The sequence below is a fragment of the Muntiacus reevesi genome, chromosome 2 (assembly GCF_963930625.1).
Source record: "Muntiacus reevesi chromosome 2, mMunRee1.1, whole genome shotgun sequence".
Classification (NCBI taxonomy): Eukaryota; Metazoa; Chordata; class Mammalia; order Artiodactyla; family Cervidae; genus Muntiacus; species Muntiacus reevesi.
The window spans coordinates 51,799,639-51,816,415 of NC_089250.1; the positions used below are offsets into that span (position 1 = coordinate 51,799,639).

The 16,777-nt window shown below is 48.4% G+C and overlaps 1 protein-coding gene across 8 annotated transcripts in view; it reads right to left on the reverse strand.

Moving 5' to 3' along the window:
- Positions 1-16,777, reverse strand: part of SIRPA (signal regulatory protein alpha) — a 42,066-nt gene that overhangs the window by 17,899 nt on the left and 7,390 nt on the right. For all 8 annotated transcript variants that reach the window (XM_065921572.1, XM_065921577.1, XM_065921576.1 and 5 more), the window contains exon 3: positions 4,558-4,911. In XM_065921572.1, the coding sequence (XP_065777644.1) occupies positions 4,558-4,911 (354 nt within the window). The remainder of the gene's footprint in view (positions 1-4,557; positions 4,912-16,777) is intronic.

Sequence of the window (16,777 nt, forward strand, 5' to 3'; positions counted from 1 at the left end):
ACTATCACATATACTATTATTTTAATTCTTCAAATAGTTCTGGGAGGGCACTGTCATCATCCTCATCTGAAAGGAGACACACGGGTTCCCCGGGGTGACTGAGTCAGGGGTATGGAATTCCAGGTCTGAGTGCAAAGTCCACATTCTTTCCTCTGCAAGGTGACTTCCCACCAGTCTGGGCACAGGAACAAAAAGTACTGATTGGTCTCAGACATTCTTCCTATTTGCTATTCCTAGCTGGGCTCTCCTGGAAAACTTAAGTTCAGAGAAAGCATTTATAGAAGTGAATGCAAGGGAAGCAAGGGCACAGTGGGAGCATGCGGAAGCTTAACCAGGCTGACCATCCAACGAGAGGTGTGACCGTGGTACTTCCTAGCTCCTCATCTATGAAGTGGGACATCAGGCATTATTCCTCCCGGGGCTCCAGTGAGAGTTAAACAGTCAGTGGTAGCATTTTTTGCCATGAGTAAAACACAATATGCTTCACCAAACTAAATAAACACAGATTTCTCTTTAACCCAGACTATACTTATATCCACAGCTGCCCCTTCAGGTACCTATGAATTTACTCCACAGTTTTCACTCTTTCCACAAATATTCCAGTAAGACTAATGTGTACCAATCCTTAAATTTGAAAGAAAGGGAGCAAACAGATACTTTTCTGAATCTGGGTTCTTCTCCTAGATCAGTTTTGGGTTCAAACAAGGATCACCGAGTGCTGAGAAACCAATGGTGGTTAATTTCTTTCTTTTTTTTTTTTTCTTTTACAATTGCAATTTGAATTTAAAATATTAACCCTGATGTTTCACTTTTTATTTATTTATTTATTTATTTTTAAATTTTTCAGTGGGTTTTGTCATACATTGATATGAATCAGCCATAGAGTTACATGTATTCCCCATCCCGGTCCCCCATCCGGTGGTTAATTTCTTAATTGTTATTAAATCAGAAGACAAACAGACATGGGCTTGTGAAGCAGCAGAAGCACTTTTTGTATCCCGAAAATATATACAAATCAGCAAGTCAAAAGTGAGGGCAGTTTCTCCCTTTAGAAAGGTCTTGTGGGGCATCTCCAAATTGTCCATTACTACCTAACACCTCCTGTAAAAGTTGGCAGATGTCAACTATATAAATATCTACGCTTGTAAATATTTAACTTGCTTCCTAAAACTCATTGAGGACATGGTAAACGGGTGTTACTTGAGTAAGTCAAGTCATAAAAACATCAGCATCCTGAATGTAAGGGGAGCAGATGCTGTGATTAGTTACCACTTATCAAGAGTTTCTTGGGAGCCTGACACTGGGCTGATCCCTCTAGGAACCTCAGCTCTTTAGTCCCTCCACCAACTCTGAGAGCGAGGGCTGAGTGTGGACCCATTTAGAGGATGAGGCCCAGGAAGATGCATTATGGTATGAGGCCAAGAACACCAAGAGAGTAAGTACCAGAGTTCATCTCACTGCACATGGGACTGATTGATTTTAGCGTCTCTGATCTTTACTCTTAAGCCTCAGTGACACTAGACAAAGTGGATAAAGCACCACCTGCTAAGATGAGTGAGGATGTATATAAAACAGAGAGCCTGGCATATAGTAGGTGCTTAAACAATAATAACCAAGATTGTCATCATATCTGGTCATTTCTAGGTCTGACCAGGTCATACCAGGTCATACCTAGGTCATTCCTAGGTATTTATTCTCTAGGCAGTAAGAAGGCAAAACAAAGTATTGTGGAAAAAACAAGAAAAGTCTCAAACCTTGTTCCCTGCAACTGCCATGAAAGACTCACATGAATAAAGGAATATAAAACCACCAAGTTACAATCCTCTCCCTCTTTTCAAAAACACCCCCCTCAGGGAAAAAGTTGGGGAAAGTGGCTTTCAGAACACACAAGGGATCACAGGTGTTTTCCTAAAGATCAGCTCTTCTCAGAGTTGGAAGCATTTTGAAAGGAGGGAGGGCAGAGTTGTCAGTGTCACTGTGGTTGTTGAGGCAGAAGGGCTCTGAGCTGAGCATGGAGTGTTGTTGGGGATTCCAGCACCTGTATACACACACACATGTTTAAAGATGGGAAGGTTTCCCTGGTGATGAACCTCAGGTCTGAACAGGTGGTCTGAGTGGGCAGGAAGCCCCTCTCAGCCTAGGTGAGTCCTGTTGGAAGTAAGGGGTGTCCCTGCCAACCCACTCAAGCTGACTTTCTTGGGCCTCCTAAGAGCTGTCACCATCACAGGCTATTCTGAAGTGCTAACACCCAAAAGATCCGTTCTTACAACACAGGCACCAACTGGAACCTACCTTTTTCAGGGAAAAACCATAGCTCTCCCTCTGTGACCTCAGAGAACACGTAGCTCTGGGCTCCTCTGCCCTGGCTAGGCACCAGCATCCTCTGCAGGACTTAAGACACTCAGCTGCCCAGGCCACATTTGCACACTTAAACTAGAATTTCTAGGGTAGAGACAGGGTCCTTGGATCTTGTCACCGTCTCCCAGGTGATTCCAATGAGCAGTTGAGGTTGAAAGTCACCTAGTTCCACCCCAAACCATTACACTTAGTCCTGGAGGGAAAGTGACTCTTTCAAGGTCCTTTGGCTCTGGGACATTAGAGCTCACATTGGTGGAACCTGCCCCACGTGCTTGACTCTGCTCTAAGTTCTTGTCGTGAGTCCTCATTCAGTCCCTACAGCTGCCCTTTGAGGCTGGGGCTGTCACCAGGGGACAAGGACACTGAGCTCCAAGGTGGGCAGGGACTCATCAGAGGTCGCAGAGCCAGGACAGGGCAGAGCTGGAGTAGGGGCCCAGGCAGAGGGCTCAACCACTGTGCAGGGAGCTCGGGAACACCCTAACAGGCTGCTCCCTTCCCCTCCCTCGTTCTCATCCAGGGAATCATCTGGGCAGGTGGCCTGGGGAAAAGGCAGAGCAGCCTCCTGGGAGGCCGCAGATCTGAGTGGCGGGGGGTGGCGTGCCACTTACTAGCTGTGATTGGTGAGCAAGGAGCCCACCATCTGGGAAATTAAGTAATATTTGTAAAATCAGGAAAAAGCCACCTTCCTCTCCTATGACCAGGGGTTGTACGGAGATTCAATTGTTACCACATCTTAAAAGAGAAATTTGGGGCAATTTCCACCCAAATTTAAATCCACATACTGTCTGAACTAGCAATGCCACTTACCGTGGGCATCTCCCACCTGAGTAGAGTGATGTATAGACAAGGTTATCCACTATAGTTCTGTTTTAATGACCTAAGTTTGGGAACAACTTGTTTATTTGTTAACAAAAGACTGGTAGATGCTGTCTCCATATGCCAAGTGTTTTGCAGCTGTTGAAATACTGGGCAGCTCCAGGTGATGATTTGGAATGAGGGATTTATGGTTAAAACAAAAGTAGGAAGAGGTTCCCAATCACCTTGGGTCTCAGGGCCTGCATGTAAGGGGCATTATGAACCTTTGGGAACCCTATGAAAAGGCTGCCTGATCAATGGTTCAAATTAAAGGATTTTTATTTTGTTCCCTCCTTATAGCAGGCTCTTCCATGAAACCAGTCTCATTGTTGGTGGAGGAAGGGGACTGACCAAGAATCAGATGGGGTTCTGGAAGGATCCCCTCACTGACTATGTGACTGGGGTCTGGGTCCCTGTCACCTCTTGGCCTCAGGCCCCCATGTGTACTTGGGGGGTTTGGAGGATGGTATCTAAAGGTCCTTCCTGAGCTGACAGTCCAGGATTCAGGAGATAGAAAGAGGATCCTGGGCCTCTGGCAGAAAACCCTAAATAAGCACCTTTGCTACCTCAGTGGGACTGCCCCTAAGTCACCCACATGGGGAACATCTTCTGAGATGACCCAGCTCTGCTGGGAGCCTTCAGTGAAGAGTTTTCTCAACAGATTCCCCAGGAAACACCCAACCTCTGGGCATCTCCTCCAAGCAGGGCCATGAGTAAACACTGAGCCTCTGCCCTAAAAATTTCTTCTCGGTGTGTACTTTTTGAAGAAGATATAAACACATCTCCCCTCCCTGCCCTGGATGGATTTCTCCTCTTTGGGAGGGAGGAGGACATAAGCTTCATGGGAGAAGAGCTTGTGTCTGCTTTGCTCACTGCTGCTCCACAGCATCCAGAGCAGGGCCTGGCACACAGTAGGTGCTCAGTAAGTGCTGAATAAATGGAATACTCAGCCACATTGAAGGCAGTACTCTCTAGAGGCAGGTGGTAGGATCTGACCTGTGACAGGGAAAGTCACTCAGACTTTCAGTTCCCTCATCCCTGGAACCAAAGAGCTGGATGGGATGGAAAAGACAACAGATGAGGAGTCAGGCAGACTGGGGTTCTAGAATTTTCCCACCTTTATCAGCTGTGGCTCCTTGAGCAAGTAGCATGACCCCCATAGGCCTCAACTTCTCTATCTGTAGAAGGGAGTGAAATCATACCATGTCTAGATCATGATATAAGCACACACTGCTGCATCTGACTGGTTTTTTTTTTTTTTTTTTTTGGTTCACAGAGTGAAGGGCATTCCTGTTGACATGTTATCACAGACCAGGGGACAAAGGATACACAAGCCATACTCACCACTCACAGTGAGATGAGTGCCTGGTCCAGACTTAAACTCCACGTCACCAAGTCCTCTCTGGAACTTCACACAGTAGTAGACACCAGTGTCTGCTGGGGTGATATTACCGATACGGATGGAAAAGTCCATGTTGTTTCTCTTTGTGGTATCTGAAACATTTGTAACTCTGGGGAAGGGGGCCTCTTTTTGACTGTAGATTAACTCCCGACCTGGCCCAGTTCCTCTGAACCACTTGAAGGGCCCCACAGGGCTCAGGGAGGTCACGGTGCAGCGCAGAGTGGCCGTCTCTCCTGCTGCAACAGACACTGACCTCTCAGGCTGAATCACCTGCAGCTCCCCGTTACCTGCTGCTCCTGGAAGAAAACACAAAGTAGTTATTTATTCACCCTCATGTGATCCTGTAGGTTTTCTCAAGTGTTTATCAAGGACAGCTTTCAGTGACTGAGCACACCATGAACTGGCCTTGAACTCAGCCCACTGCGCATGTATCACACGTGACCCTCACAATGAACCTGTAACATGAGACCCTACTGCAAAGGAGGAAACTGAAGCACACAGAGGCTAAAAATGTGGCCGATAGTAAGTCTGAGTACCTGAGCCATCTATGGAAGTCATGTCTGAACTGGGGTCTGAATTCAAGTCTGAATTTACCAGGAATAAAGAAAGGGGCACAAGCGTCCCTGAGAGAAGGGACAGCCTGGGCAAAGGCTCAGAAGTGGGTGGCCGCACGGTGTGTGTGAGCGGCTCTATCCTGTTTCAAGTCTGGCTCAGCAAGCAGGCCCTGGGCAGAGAGAGGGTCCCCTGTAGGCCATGGACTAGTGAAGTACTTGGGTACAAGGACTTGGGTGTGAGTCCCGGCTCAGTCCTGCTGAGTGACCCTGGCCATCACTCAGGCAACCATGAGGATCCTACAGGGAGGCCGGCGAGTGTGCTGGATGCTGCCAGGCACTGCGTGGAGTGAGTTACTGCCCTCTGGGTCTTGGTCTCATTTGTCAGTTACTATGGCCCTGTCTCCATGGATATCTGGTAGGAACAAACAATATGCCTAGGCCAGAACAGGGTCAAAAAGAAGGGTCTAGTGTCTGGAGCCAACTGAACTGGTTTGAGACCTGGCTCACTTTTTATTCACCCATGACCTTATCCACTGCTTCAGTCTCAGTTACCTTATCCACAAGAAGGGTAGAACACCCACAGCCTTCTGTGTGTTCTGAAAAGACAGTGAGATGACACACAGGAGCCAATGAGCGCCAAGCTGGGCACAGTGAATAAATGAACTTCACTCCCACCAGTCCTCACTGATGTTCCTGAGGGCCCGGCCCAGGCTGGACGCTGGGACACACAGGGGCTGGATCCAGGTCAGGCCTCAAGGGCTCCTGAGATGGACAGGTGGAAGGAGTCCAGGAGGTTAGCGGTGAGGAGGGGCCTGAGCCCCAGACTGAAGAGGACTGGGGTACATGATCGGTGAGCCCCAGTAGAGGAGGTCGGGGGAGGGAGACACAGAAGGAAGATGAACAGGCTGGGTGAAGATGCTATAGGAGGTGCTGTGGCTGCTCAGAGTAAGGTGCAGCTGGGGCCCTGATTCTAAGCATGGTGGGGGTGGGGAGAAAGGACAGATCATGAAGACCCTGGAGAAACACACATACACACAGAGATAGACAGAGGGAGGGGCAGACGGAGATGGTGTTAGAGAAATGCAGGGAGAAAAAAGAGAGAATAAGACAGAGACACAGAGTGATGGCAACCTGGCAGAGGTGCAGATGGGCCAAATGGCCTCTGCCTGGTTGCTCTACTGACCTGATGTGACCCTGTCCTGTCCTGACCTAGGCCACCTTGTTTTGTACATCAGACAGGGCTGCAGCTGATGCCCTGAGCAGGCCCTCGCCTCTGGCTGAGCAGGAGAGTGACCTGGTGAACCTGTCCAGTCACAGACTCCTGTCTGCCTTCACTGCGGGCAAGCCTGGACCTCAAGACAGGCCTCTCGTCCCCCTGCCCATGATCCCAGCTCTAACTTCCATGCCCAGTTCTCATGGCTGGTGATCAGAGAAGGAGTGGCAGCCTGAGGGCGGCCCAACCCTCATGGTGCAGGGAAGAAACCAGAATCTGCAGAAGGCAGGGGCTTGGGGTGATGTGGGTGACCAGGTGTGTGGGAGGCACAGGGAGGAGGCCCATGGAGACACCTGAGACATTTCAGGCCTCATTAGCAGCTGCCAACAGCATCCATCTAGGAACGTTCCCAATGAGCCCACATCCCACACCAGAGACAACACTAGAAATGCAGCTTGGAGTATGTACAAGTGCCAGGGCCAGCAGGCCTGGGTGAGAGTACAGTCCCCACCTAGCCAGCTCAGCACCTGCCCTTGTGGGTCTCCATCACCCACTCCTGACACCCATCCCCCCGGACAGTCATGAGGAAATGGTTGGATATAAGTGCCTACAGCACATGTGCTGATTAAACTTTAGCTTTTGTTCCCATCATTATCAAAGGTACATTATACTTGACTTTCTCTGGATTGACATTTCTTCCCAAGCAGGAGACAGGATCCACAAGAAAGTGTTTCTGACCCCCTGACTAGGACACTGCCTGGCACATGCTGGGCCCTTGATAAACACACTCTGAATGAACACAAAAATGAAGGAAGGAGGGATTTCACTTGCTCCTGGGCAAATCCTCTCTCTGAGCCTCTTTCCTCATCTGTTAAAAGGGCTGCTAGAGGCAGGTCTGACACCGAGACTGGAGCCTGGGACTGGGCCTGGACCATAGATGCACGTAATCAGTGGTGATTATTATTATCCTCATCAATACCACTGCACGGGGCTGTGAGTCAGCAGCTGGCGAGGGACCATGAGCAGGACACGGGGTGCGGAGCCAGGAGCATGGCTGGGGCAGGGTTATTCTTGTGCTGCACCCGGAGGCCTGCAGTCACACCCAGGGAGGCGACAATAAAATCTAGCATTGTGGAGGGCTGTCCCCCCCCACTTATTTTTTTAGCTCTTCTCAAGCTCTCTCCACCAACTGCAGCCAGATTTAGGAGGCTTAATTAATTAGCCAGTGTTTATAAAGCGTTTGAAGAATTTTAAAAGTGCGACGTAAGTGCCAAATATTATTTTAATCTCTGTGTGTTTTTTTCCAGCAGAGTCTTTCCCTCACTTGCTTGCTTTTCTTTTTCTCTGCAGGTTCTGTTCTGGGAACTGGGCTTGTTAAAAATCACTCCCGCGGTTCTGGGCCCGGGGTCATCATGTTGGCATCACTGACAAACCCATTTCCCACTCTCTCCTGCCCTCCTGGCAATAGTTCAACAGCCTGAACCGTCTCGGGGAGAGGAGGGCGACTGGGCAGGCATACTCCCATGGTGCTAGCAGGACTGGAGGCTGGGCCATCCTTTCAGGAAAACAGTGTGGCAGGAGGTGCACAGGTTTGAAGGCTGTTCACCAGCCTTTGCTGGGCTGTCCCACAAGGACGCGACCCCAGATATGGAGTGGGGTCCCCATGGAACGATCTTGTAAAAGTTGGGAAAAAACTCAAGTGCTCAGTGACAGGGATGGTTAAGGGAACTGTGGCCTGGTCACTAGATGGAATTACAAGCAGCCATCAAAAAACAGTGTGAAGCTGGTAATCTGGACATTTTTGCAAGGCATAATTTTAAATGATATTGTGGTTCGCAAATAAAACCTGTCCATTGCAAAGTATTTAGAGAAAGCAAAAGTATAAAAACAAAATAATAACCTCATAGAATACCATCAAAGATAACTGTATTTTGATGTTGTTAAAAAATGAGTGAATAAAAACAATGTAAAATCATACTCATATTACTAAGGATATTTGCAAATATTTTGCATCATTCATTCAGGTGTTCTTATAAAAAATAAAAAATTGCAAGTATTCTAATTTCCAAGAAAAGGAGACTGTTGATCCCAAGATGATGAATTTATGATGACCACACCTACATATAAGGATTATAATTATGGACACAGAAATAGATGACAAGATCAGAGTCAGTTACTAAGTGATGTTTTTCATGCAATCTTAAACTTCTAATTTTGACAAAAATGTATATCTGATTTAAAGACTAACATGACTAATTGTGAGTAGCAGACTTCCAAAGGATTCTCCTTTTATGTTTTCTGTTTGCATTACTTGTACAATAGGGAAGCAGGAAAACTGCTTTCAGTATGATCACGACTTTGTAAAATAAACTAAAACTATATATAAACAAACAACTGCAAGGTACTACACAAGGCTATAAAACGCAACTCTCTTTAGATCATGAGTCTAACAGGCTTTTTCTTTTTTATTCCTTCTATTTTGGGTATTTTCAGATTTTTTTAAACTGGATAGCTATTAAGGAATATTTACAGTATCCCACCTGTAATAAGAAAAACCTATACATGTAATATGTATGTTACATGGGTATGAATATTTATTATTTGAATGAACCTTCCTAAGAATTGTCTATTTTATTCACTGCTTTTTCCCTAGCTCCCAATATAGTGCTTGGCGTAGGGTAGATGCTCAATAAATATCTGCAGACTCGCTGATCAAAGTGTCTTGAGAAAAGGCCTAGAGTGCTAACCATCATGACACTGAGGTGAGTTACGACTGGGAAATGGGATGAGTGGTGAGTGGGCACCAGGATGGGTGTGTTTTCTATTTTATAGTAAATAATATATTGAAGTCTTCCTCTCTTTTTTGTTTTTTTTTGCAGTGAACAAACTTGTCGCTTTTGGAAAAATACTAAGTAAGGAAATAAAACATGTAAGTTATCTATTGGAGGAAGTCATCACAGTGGGTGGAACTGCCCCGTGTATTTGTTGTAAGAGGAACTCCATGTCTACGAGGACACCGAGCAGGGAACTCATGGGACCGGGGAGGATAGTGATGAATGATGAGAATCTGCTGTGCTCCAGGCCCTCAGCTCAGGGCTGTGCAATGCCCGTCCTGGCCTCATGGAGCTTGCACACAAGTGGAGAAGATAGACTTTAAAGAAATAACTCCAAAGCTTACATTTGGAATGAGCCCCAACCCTTTAGACAAGGGACTCCTGCTGGCATCTTTGACCCTATTTCCCGTCCCCTTCGCATGACCTGCTCCAACCCCCCTGGTCTTCCACGAATAGACCAAGGAGGGTATAAAAGACGAAATAAGATGGGGACTGAGAACTGACCACTGAACTTGGAAATATATCTTTGAATTTTTTTTTTTAAACAACATTCATGTGTAGCTTTTGAGATTAAGAAAAAGATAAAAACAATTTAATCAGAAGTAAAGAAACAAGCATGGATGCTTTCCTAATGGAAAAAACAAATCAACTTAGAACTGAAACTTGCCGGGAGGGAAACAGGGCCACTATGATCTCTGGGTGTGATTCTTCCTGCCTCATCAGGATGCAGAGGCAAAGCTGAAACACATTTCCCAAGAACCGGCCTTTCCTGGTGGGCGTCACTGCCCCTCTTGGGGAGCCTAGGCCTGGACAGTGGGTCACCAGAGCAGGGGCTTTAGGGACAGGCTGGGGGCCTCCCCTCAGATTTCCACAAACACAAGGAGCCTGTGGCCTAGGAGGCTATGGCGGGAGCTCTGGCAGCACCTGGGGCTCAGTATCCCAAGAAAACATCCACCCTGGCCCTACCTGGCTCACCATCCCCCTTCCTGGCTTTGGTTGTTACTGGCCATCCTTGGGGGTGGGGAGTGCTGGTTTACCACCCCCTCAATGCAGCAGCACCTCATTAGGCACCACCCCAGGCATCTTCTGGGTTACAAGTTGATGTCTCTATATGAGTGTGTAGTGAGGAGGGTGGATGGGAGTACGCACACAGGAGAGAAAGAGAGGTGTGCACATGCATGCATGGGTGTGCCAAGCACAAGTATTCACACATGTGTGCATGGGTGGGTGCAGGGGTGCAGACACACATAAGCTTGTGTACAAGATGCTCGCATGTGCAAGAACATGCTCTGGTGCAACTTAGGAGTGTGTCAGAAGGGGACCAGGGCCAGGCAGGGGCGTGAACTGTGCACAGGGGAGTATCTGAATGTGGGTGTGAACCTGTTGGTGTGTGTCTGTGCCCAAGGTGTGAACAGACAGACGTCTGGGTGGGGTGTGAGCATGTGGGTACATACAAATGCGGGTGCACGCAGGGGAGGAGCGAAGTGGGGTGTGTGCACGAGTGTGTGTATATGTGTGCAGGGAGGGCATGTGTGCAATGGGAATGGTGTCCATGAGTGTGAATGTGAGGGTGTGTGTGCTGACCTAAGTGCTGGGGAGAAGGGGCCACAGCGTGTGTGGGGATCACTGTCATGTACACTGTGTGTGTATGTGCCCTGTGAATGTTCACAGGCACACACGGGGTGGTGAGAGAGGAAGGAGAGTGGGGGAGATGCCCCCTCAAGTCTGGCTCCTGGTGGGCAAGGCCCTGTGTGGCCCCTGGCACAGGGCCCTGCCCTTGACGGGAGGCTCAAACTTGTACTGAGCACCTGCTTACTAGGCACTAGCCGCAGGGCACAGTGGTGAAGAGGCCAGCCTGGAACTGCCCTGCTGGGGCTCATGACCCTGGTGGGGCAGTGGCTCCCAGGATGCATTCAGGAGGGGGTTGCATGGGTGATGACTGGGTAGACTCTGCAGTTCCCTGGGGCTCTGATCCAGGAGTACCAGCTGCAGCTCGGCGCTGACTTTCCTCTGGAGTCAGGCTGATTCACTTACACCCTTTCAAGCCTCACTCTACAGCCAGGTCATGTCCTGGATGCCACAGGACACAGAGCCAAGTAAGATGGGTTCTCGCTCTTGTGGGGCAGTCTTGAACACAGGCAATGATCATGTGCAGGGTGATCAATAAGAAGAGGTTTGGGGCAGGGTACTGGAAGAGATCTGAGAAGACTTCCTGGAGGTGGTGGTCCCTGAGCTGAGTCTTGAAAGCTGACAAAGGCTAGGAAGAAGGAAAGGCATTCAAGAAGGGAGAACCATGTGAGCATGGGTGTAGAGGAGAGAAAAGGGCTTGGCACAATTAAGGGACCAGGGCAGAGTCCTTGGGACATACTCAATAGCTGTGAGCACGCTGGTAAAGGGTTAGCCCAGGACTGAGTTACCTAGGACCCTAAAGGATGGCTTCAGATGCCATGTAAAGAGCAGGCCATCACTGGGAGCAGCCTACTGGTACCTGTTAGGTAGAGATGCCCCAGATGCTGTGGTGGAAATTAGCACCTGCCTTGGGACCAGCACAAATGAGGATACACATGGCCTTGTGAATAACACGGGAGTGGGCCCACTGGGATCAGGGTATTCTCTCCTCCATCGCCACTCCAGACAACTCAGAGAACCGGACACTGTCCATATTCAGGTAAAGGGCAAACCCTGGTATCCCCCTCCATGCAGCAGGTAAACTCTTAAGGTGCCAAGACAGTCTGAAGCTTGGACGCTGGGACCAGAAGATGCACATATCAGCCCTAGAAGGGTGACTTAGCAGAATCACTTTTCTCAAAGCTTCCACTTTCTCACCTGTAAACAAAGGGGTAACACTGTCTCTCTCTCCTCAAGGCCAGATGTTCAGCGGTTGGAAGAGCTGGCCTGAGATCTGTACGTTTCCCTGATTCCCATCTTTCTCCTGACCCACAGCCAGCTATTAGCAGAGCAGTTGGCTCACCTTCCAAGATCTGGCCAGACTCTGACCTCTTCTTACCACCTCTATTGTGACACCATCCCTCACCTAGATCCTTATCTCAGCTTCCAAACCAGCCTCCCTGCTCCACCTCACCTCTCTATGATGTACGCTCCCTGCAGCCAGAAAAGCCCGTAAAACCTAAGGTAACATGATCATTCCTTTGTGCAAAACCCTCCTGCAGCCTTCATTGTTCTCACAGTGAGACCCAGGATCCTTCCTGCAGCCTTGCCAGCAACCATACTGGATTCTCTACTCACCTCAGGGCCTTTGCACTTGCCACTCTCTCCGCCTGGCACTCTCATCCCCTAGATATCTGTATGCTGGATCCCTCACCTTCTTCAGCCCTGAGAAGCCTTCCTGGGCACTGTGTATAAAGCACTACCCCTCTCAATGTCCCTTGCTCTGCTTTATTTTTCTACAATACATATCACCCACCACCCAATATATTACAAGCATTTGTCAATTTCATCAGCCTCTAAATCCCCACCTAGACCTATAAATCCTTTGAGAGGGACTCAAGTTTTGTTCCCTGCAGTGTCCTCCAGGTTTATACCAGTGACTGGCATTTGCTGAATGTATGTTCTAGGTTAGATTCTAATTCTGCCACGCATGAGACCCCAGAAAGTGTCTTGACCCCCTTAGAACTCTTGTTTCTCATCAATAGAGTGAGGATGATGATGATAATAATAATAATAATAATAACACTAGGGCTATTCTAGGATGAAACAGGCTAATGTGTGTGAAGAGCTCAGTGCTGTGCCTGGCACAGAGGAAGTGCTCGGTGCAGGGCGTTACCACGACAGTGGATATTTAAGGATGAATGAAAAGCAAGACAGACAATTGCAGCCTTAAGCCTGAGAAGCTAAAGATTTTCTCTGAGGCAGAACCAGCTCTGCCTCGATGTCTACACAAAATCACTTGGAGCGGAACCTGTGCATAGGCTGTGTGCACTGTCGGCAGGAGGCCGGGAGGGCCAGAGGCCCTGGTGAGTATTTGCTAGGTTTAGACAGGACCTGAATGTAATGAAGAAATGCTTGCGGTGCAGTCGTTTTCAAAGCAGCAGGGAGAAAGCTACCACTCTATGTGTGCTGTAAGCATCCTCTGCATTCTCCAGGCCTGGTGGGGCCAGGCGAGGCTGGGAGAGCAGGCAGGGGGTGTAACACCCACCATCCACTTTCTTGACAGCCTAAGGACCTTTTTCCCACTTCCCCATTTTTTAGAAAGAGAAACTGAGGCCCAGAAGTGAAGCCTGGAGAGGCTTAGAACCCTGGTGTGTCCTTTCAACCCCAAACCTCCAGGCCCAGCTGTTCCTCTAGGACAAGCCCTGGTGCTTCCCAGCCACAGTTTCATGGGTACAACACACCGATAAGGCCACATAACAGGAAGCCCTCATTTATTTAACTGTCACGACCTAGTGATGTAAGTGCTGTTATCACCAGCCCCTTCCTCCAGGTGAGGAAGCTGAGATCCGACGAGGCAGGAAGGAGCAGAAGCAGGACTCAAACACAAACGTCAGACACATGCAACCTCTTCCCTCTGTGACCAGGTCCCCTCTGGCTCAGGCTTCTGGATTCTCAGGCTGCCAAGGACACACACACATTTTCCCAGTTGAGATAAAGGCCCCTTTAAAGCGACACGCATTTATTAAATGACATTTGCCAAGGTTTCAGCGCATTCAGTGGCCGACAGCAGTCTCCGGACAAGATTTTTCCCCAAGTTGACACTATTCGCTGATGCCTTTTATAGTGCTTTTTGTAGTTCACGAAAGCACTTTCCACAGCTCTTCATTCCCTTAACCCTCAAAGGTCTCTGTGCAGGAGGAAAGACTGGTAGCATTTCCATTTTACAGATGAGGAAACCGAGGCTCAGAGCAGAGAAAGACACCTGCTCCAGAGCACACAGCCAAGAAACGGCACATTCACCTGGATTCACTCAGGAATGTGTTCCAAAGTGGAGGCCTCTCCATTGCCTCCCCTGCTAGACAGAGGGTCTGGGGTACCATCAAGATGGAGGGTGAAAGAGGCAACCTGGCTGGAGCATCTGAGCTGGAAGGGACCAGCAGGAGAGCAGCCAAGCTGAGCCTCTGCTTCACAAAAGGGGAAACTGAGGCTCAGAGGGACAGTGTGGTGGTTCCAAGTCCTGGCTGGTAAGTGAAAGAGCAGGGCCTCCACCTGCTCTTTAGAGCCCCAACCAGAAAATGATGACCGTACGGTAATAACAGTAATAGTAACGATGGTTAACAGGCATTGAGCACAGGTATTACCAGGAGCACAACAGGCCTTTACCACCCTCCACAGGGACCCAGCAACACAGGCTGTCCTACCCCCACTTCACAGAGGGGAAGACTGAGGCTTGGGGAGGTACAGTCACTTGCTCAAGTCACAAGGCTGCAGAGCAGTGTGAATCCACCCACATCCTCACCCACTGTATCAGATGGGTTGGTGTGATGAAAGACCCTCGGGGGAGGCTGGCACTGAATCAGGCCCTCCAAGCCGAATCCCAGCCAAGAGAGTATAGCATGAACTGCATTGTGCTTCATGGTTTATCTGCTTGTTCACCATGGAGTTTACACTTGGGCAAGCTGCTCAGTACAGAGAGAGTTTAAGTACCAATTCTGGCGTTTCTGGCCCCTCACCTCCATCCCAGATGGCACTGATACTTTGAGTTTCCTGATTATCTTGAAGTGAAATGAAAGATGCTCAGTCATGTCCGACTCTTTGCGACCCCATGGACTATCCCGTCCATGGAATTCTCTAGGCCAGAATACTGGAGTGGGTAGCCTTTCCCTTCTCCAGGGGATCTTCCTGACCCAAGAATCGAACTGGGGTCTTCTGCACTCCAAGTGGATTCTTTACCAACTGAGCTATTTCACACGATGGGCAGGGATTTGTAGTCATGGTCCCCTTACAGAAGTAGAACTGTGTAATGGTTAGGGCACAGGTCTGTTTTCTGACCAGGATTACTGCCTGTGTGACCTCAAGGTTCTGAGCTCCCTTTAAAAAAATGAGGATCTTTCTTCATTCAAACAATATATATTAATCTGCCTACTTTTAGCAGGCCCAGTATAAGGTCCCAGAGGCCCAGCAGTGAATAAGACATAGTCCCTACTCTCAGATAGCTTATATTCTAGTAGGAGAAACAGGGGTGAAATAATGAAACAAATATAAAAACGGCTAGGAGTGAAAATACATTTAGCACCATGAAAGAGAATAACAAGCAGAACCAGTTTTAGAATTGGGCAGTTGGGAAAGGCATCTCTGAGGAGGTGAGATGGCAGCTGAAGGCTGAAGGAAGCAAAGGCCAGGGAAGGTGCTTTGGTAGGAGAGAAGAGCAAGTGCAAAGGCCCTGAGGTAGGAAAGCAGCCGGCACACATGAGGTTCAGAAAGAAGACTGCTGTGGCCGAAGCCCTTGAAGGAAGATGAGTGTGGTATGAGTTGGGGCTGGAGAGATGGATGTTTTCCAGAAAATGCCATGTCTCAGGGGTCATAGTAAGGAATTTGATTTTATTTGAAGGGAATCACTGAAAAGGTCAGAGAAAGATCAAGAGGATTTGATTCACTCCAGGTGCCATGGGTAGAGACTGAAGTGGGTAAGAGGGGAAACAAGACAGCAGTGATGAGGATGCTGCAGCGTTTAGGGGCCTGAGTTCAAATCTAGCTCTGTACTTACAAGCTGTGTGACCTTAGGCAAGTCCCTTCACCTCTTTGAATATCTGTTTCTTCATCTGCCCAAATAACAATAGTTCCCATCTCACAGAGCAGTGGTGAGAATTAAATGAGATGAGGTATAGAGTGATCATCCTATCACATGACCTCACATGTTCAATGTCAAGTGCTCAGTGAACTAGATCCTCCTTGGTCTGGCCCTGACCTCTCCTAACGCCCACACTGCCTATCTCCCTAAGTCCAGCCTCACTGGCTAGTCTTGAAACACAGCTAACCCATCCCAGCCTCAGGACCTTTGCACTTGCTACTCCTTCTGTGTGGCCTGCTGAACCTGATATTCCCTTGGTTGCTCCCTCGGTTTTACCCAGGCCTCTGCTCTTTGGAGAGCACCCCCACCCCATCCCCACTCAACCTTCTATTCTCTTGACCTGCTTTAGCTCTCTTCATGGCACTTGTCTCCCCCTGATGTAACGTTTACTTGGGTCTGTTTTTCCTTTCTCACTAGAATGTCAGCTCCATCAGAGCAAGTGTTTTTGTCTGTCTGCAGCTGTATTCCTAGCACCTAGAGCCACCCCTGGCACATAGATGCCCAAAAATATTTGTTGAATGGATATTTATAATTAAAATGACCATAATGAGGACAGAAAAGTGATCAGGAGTAAACCGAGGCTTGGATTTAGCTTTATTTAACTCTCACTGGCCACGTGACCTTGGGAGGAGCCCAACTTAGCTTTGGGGATCCTCAGTTTCCTCATCTGTAAAAGGAGGATGAAGGACTTCATACATTTTGGCTCATTATAAGGATTAGACAATGGCACATGTCCAAGTATCGATGGATGAAATGATGTCTTATATCTAGCAGTCTTTACCCATCCTCCCTTCTCCTGCTTTTCCCAGAAAAATGAAA